Source organism: Nicotiana tabacum, chromosome 8 (assembly GCF_000715075.1).
Source record: "Nicotiana tabacum cultivar K326 chromosome 8, ASM71507v2, whole genome shotgun sequence".
In the NCBI taxonomy this organism is placed as follows: Eukaryota; Viridiplantae; Streptophyta; class Magnoliopsida; order Solanales; family Solanaceae; genus Nicotiana; species Nicotiana tabacum.
In genome coordinates, this window is record NC_134087.1 from 180,050,527 (window position 1) to 180,053,027 (window position 2,501).

General features: G+C 42.7%; 1 protein-coding gene across 1 annotated transcript; it reads left to right on the forward strand.

Annotated features, from left to right (window-relative positions):
- Positions 1-231: 231 nt before the first annotated feature.
- On the forward strand, positions 232-639 carry LOC142163429 (uncharacterized). Its single transcript, XM_075220713.1, has one exon. It carries the CDS (start codon positions 232-234, stop codon positions 637-639), a length of 408 nt encoding a protein of 135 aa, XP_075076814.1.
- Positions 640-2,501: the final 1,862 nt, after the last annotated feature.

Here is a 2,501-nt window from a genome sequence, read left to right on the forward strand (position 1 = left end):
ATAAGGAGAACCATCCAGTATCGCGACCAGGCAGGGAACTACACTAACCTTATGTCAGGACACCTATTCCCTCTTTTCGTTATGAAGATGGCCCATCTAGGACAAGATCAGGTACTCATTGGAATGATCGAGGTATGCCCCTTACTATCTGCTCACAACTTTTGTATGTCAACTACAGAGGTGGTCTGCATTCTCGAGAAGCTCGGAATGAAGGTAAAATGACAACTAAAGATGATGTCTGACCCAAGCACCAGGAAATCTGACACCCTATGTGAGTTCTACCAAGAACGTGGACACAAAATAGAAGATTGCATCGCTCTAAGACTAGAAGTATCAAACTTGCTACATCAAGGGCATCTCAAGGAACTACTCAGCGACAAAGGCATGAACACTTTAGCGAGGGATCGAGAATGCCCAGGACCACCAAAGCCGCCTTCTCCAGCTCACACCATCAACATGATTATTGGTGGTAGTGACGACGCCTCTATCAACATCATCACATTCACCATCACCAACAAGCTCAAAAGATTTATCCTCCATGAACGGTATGACGGACTCGAAGAAAGTATTGTTTTCAATGAGTCAGATACTGACAATTTGACTTCCCCTCACAATGATGCACTTGTCATTACTTTATAATTTTAGATATTGATATTAAGAGAATTATGATAGATGACGGAAGTAGGGCGTGCGTCATCCATCCCCGAGTCCTTGCATAAATGAGACTCGAGGATAAGATAGAGTCACGCTGCATTACACTAACTAATTTTAATAATGCGTTTGAACAGACTTCAGGAGAGATTACACTTCCCGTCCTTACCCGTAAGGTGACTCTAGAGACAACATTCCATATCATGGACCAGGACACCGCATACAATGCCATCGTGGGACGACCATGGATACACCTTATGAGAGTCGCCCGCTCCAACTTATACAAGTGATCAAATTCCCAACACCTTGGGGAATATTTAGCATACGAGGGGAACAACGTGCATCCCGGGAATGCTACCGAATCGCCATGGATGGATGACAACTCAATAAAGGAAAGAAAAGGAAAAAGAAGCATAGCAATCAGTAGGGTCGAGGTCACCATAGGTCAAAGCCAAAGAGGTCATTATGGACCCAGAGATGGTTGAAGCCGTAGGATCAACCATAGAAGACCTCGACCCCATCCAACTAGATCATAACGACCTTAGTAAAAAGGCCTATATCGACTGCAAACATTGAGACCCAGATAAATTTAGTCAATTTTTAGTAACTAATGCACATTTATTTGCCTTTAGTCATGCAGATATTCCAGGCATCCCCAAGGAAATCGCCATGCACATGCTGAATATCGTCCCCTTCTACCCCTCAGTAAGACAGGTTCGACGAAAATTCAACCCCAAAATCAATGAGGTCGTCCATGAAGAAGTAGAAAAGTTATTAGCCAACGGATCTATCAGGGAGTCGAAGTACCCCAAATGGATTGCCAATGTGGTGATGGTTAAAAATAAAAACAGGAAATGAAGTTTATTCCTGAATAAATCATGCCCAAAGGATTCATTAATGTTGCCACAAATCGACCAACTCATCGACGCAACAGCAAAACACAATCTGTTAAGATTTTTGGATTCCTTCTCAGGTTACAACCACATAGTCATGGAGAAAGAATACCAAGATAAGACTACGTTCATCACCCATAAGGGAACGTATTGTTATAGTGGCTACCTATCAAAGGTTGGTCACGAAAATGTTCAAAGATCAACTCAGCAAAACCATAGAGGTATATACCAACAACATGTTGGTCAAATAGGTAAAGACAAAGGATCATATCGACCACCTACATGAAGCCTTCAATATACTAAGAAAATAAGGAATGGAACAAAACCTTGAGAAATGTGCGTTTGGCATAGCCACAAGAAAATTTTGGGCTTCTTGGTATCACAGCAAGGGATTGAGGTCAACCTAGATCAAATTAAGGCTATCAACGGGATACCAAAAAATTGACCACTACGAATCAAGTCCAGATACTGACCAGTTGAATTGCCGCCCTATCCCGATTCATCTCGCGGTCATCCGATAGGTGTCATATGTTTTTCAGCGTACTCAAAAAGGATACAACCTCGACTGGACACTTGAATGTGTACAAGTGTTGCAAGAATAGAAGGAGTACCTATCATCACCACCCTTACTCTCAAAGCCTGAACCCAGGGAGCACCTCCTCGTTTATCACGTCGTCTCGGAAGTAGCAGTAAGTGCGGTCCTAGTTTGAGAAGATAAAGGTACTTAATCTCCAATTTATTATATCGGTAAAACACTTGTCGAAATCGAGACGAGGTATCCTCACCTCGAGATACTAGACCTGGCCCTGGTCGTAGCTTCACGAAAGCTCAGGCCATACTTTCAGTGCCACCTAATCTCAGTCGTCACCATTTTTCTTTTAAGAAGCATATTACACAAACCCGAATTGTTGGAGAGGCTAGCCAAGTGGGCCATTGAATTAAGTGAGCACAATATCA

Coding starts and splice junctions, on each gene's coding strand:
- LOC142163429 (XM_075220713.1), top strand. CDS start 232: ATGATGTCTGACCCAAGCACCAGGAAATCTGACACCCTATGTGAGTTC.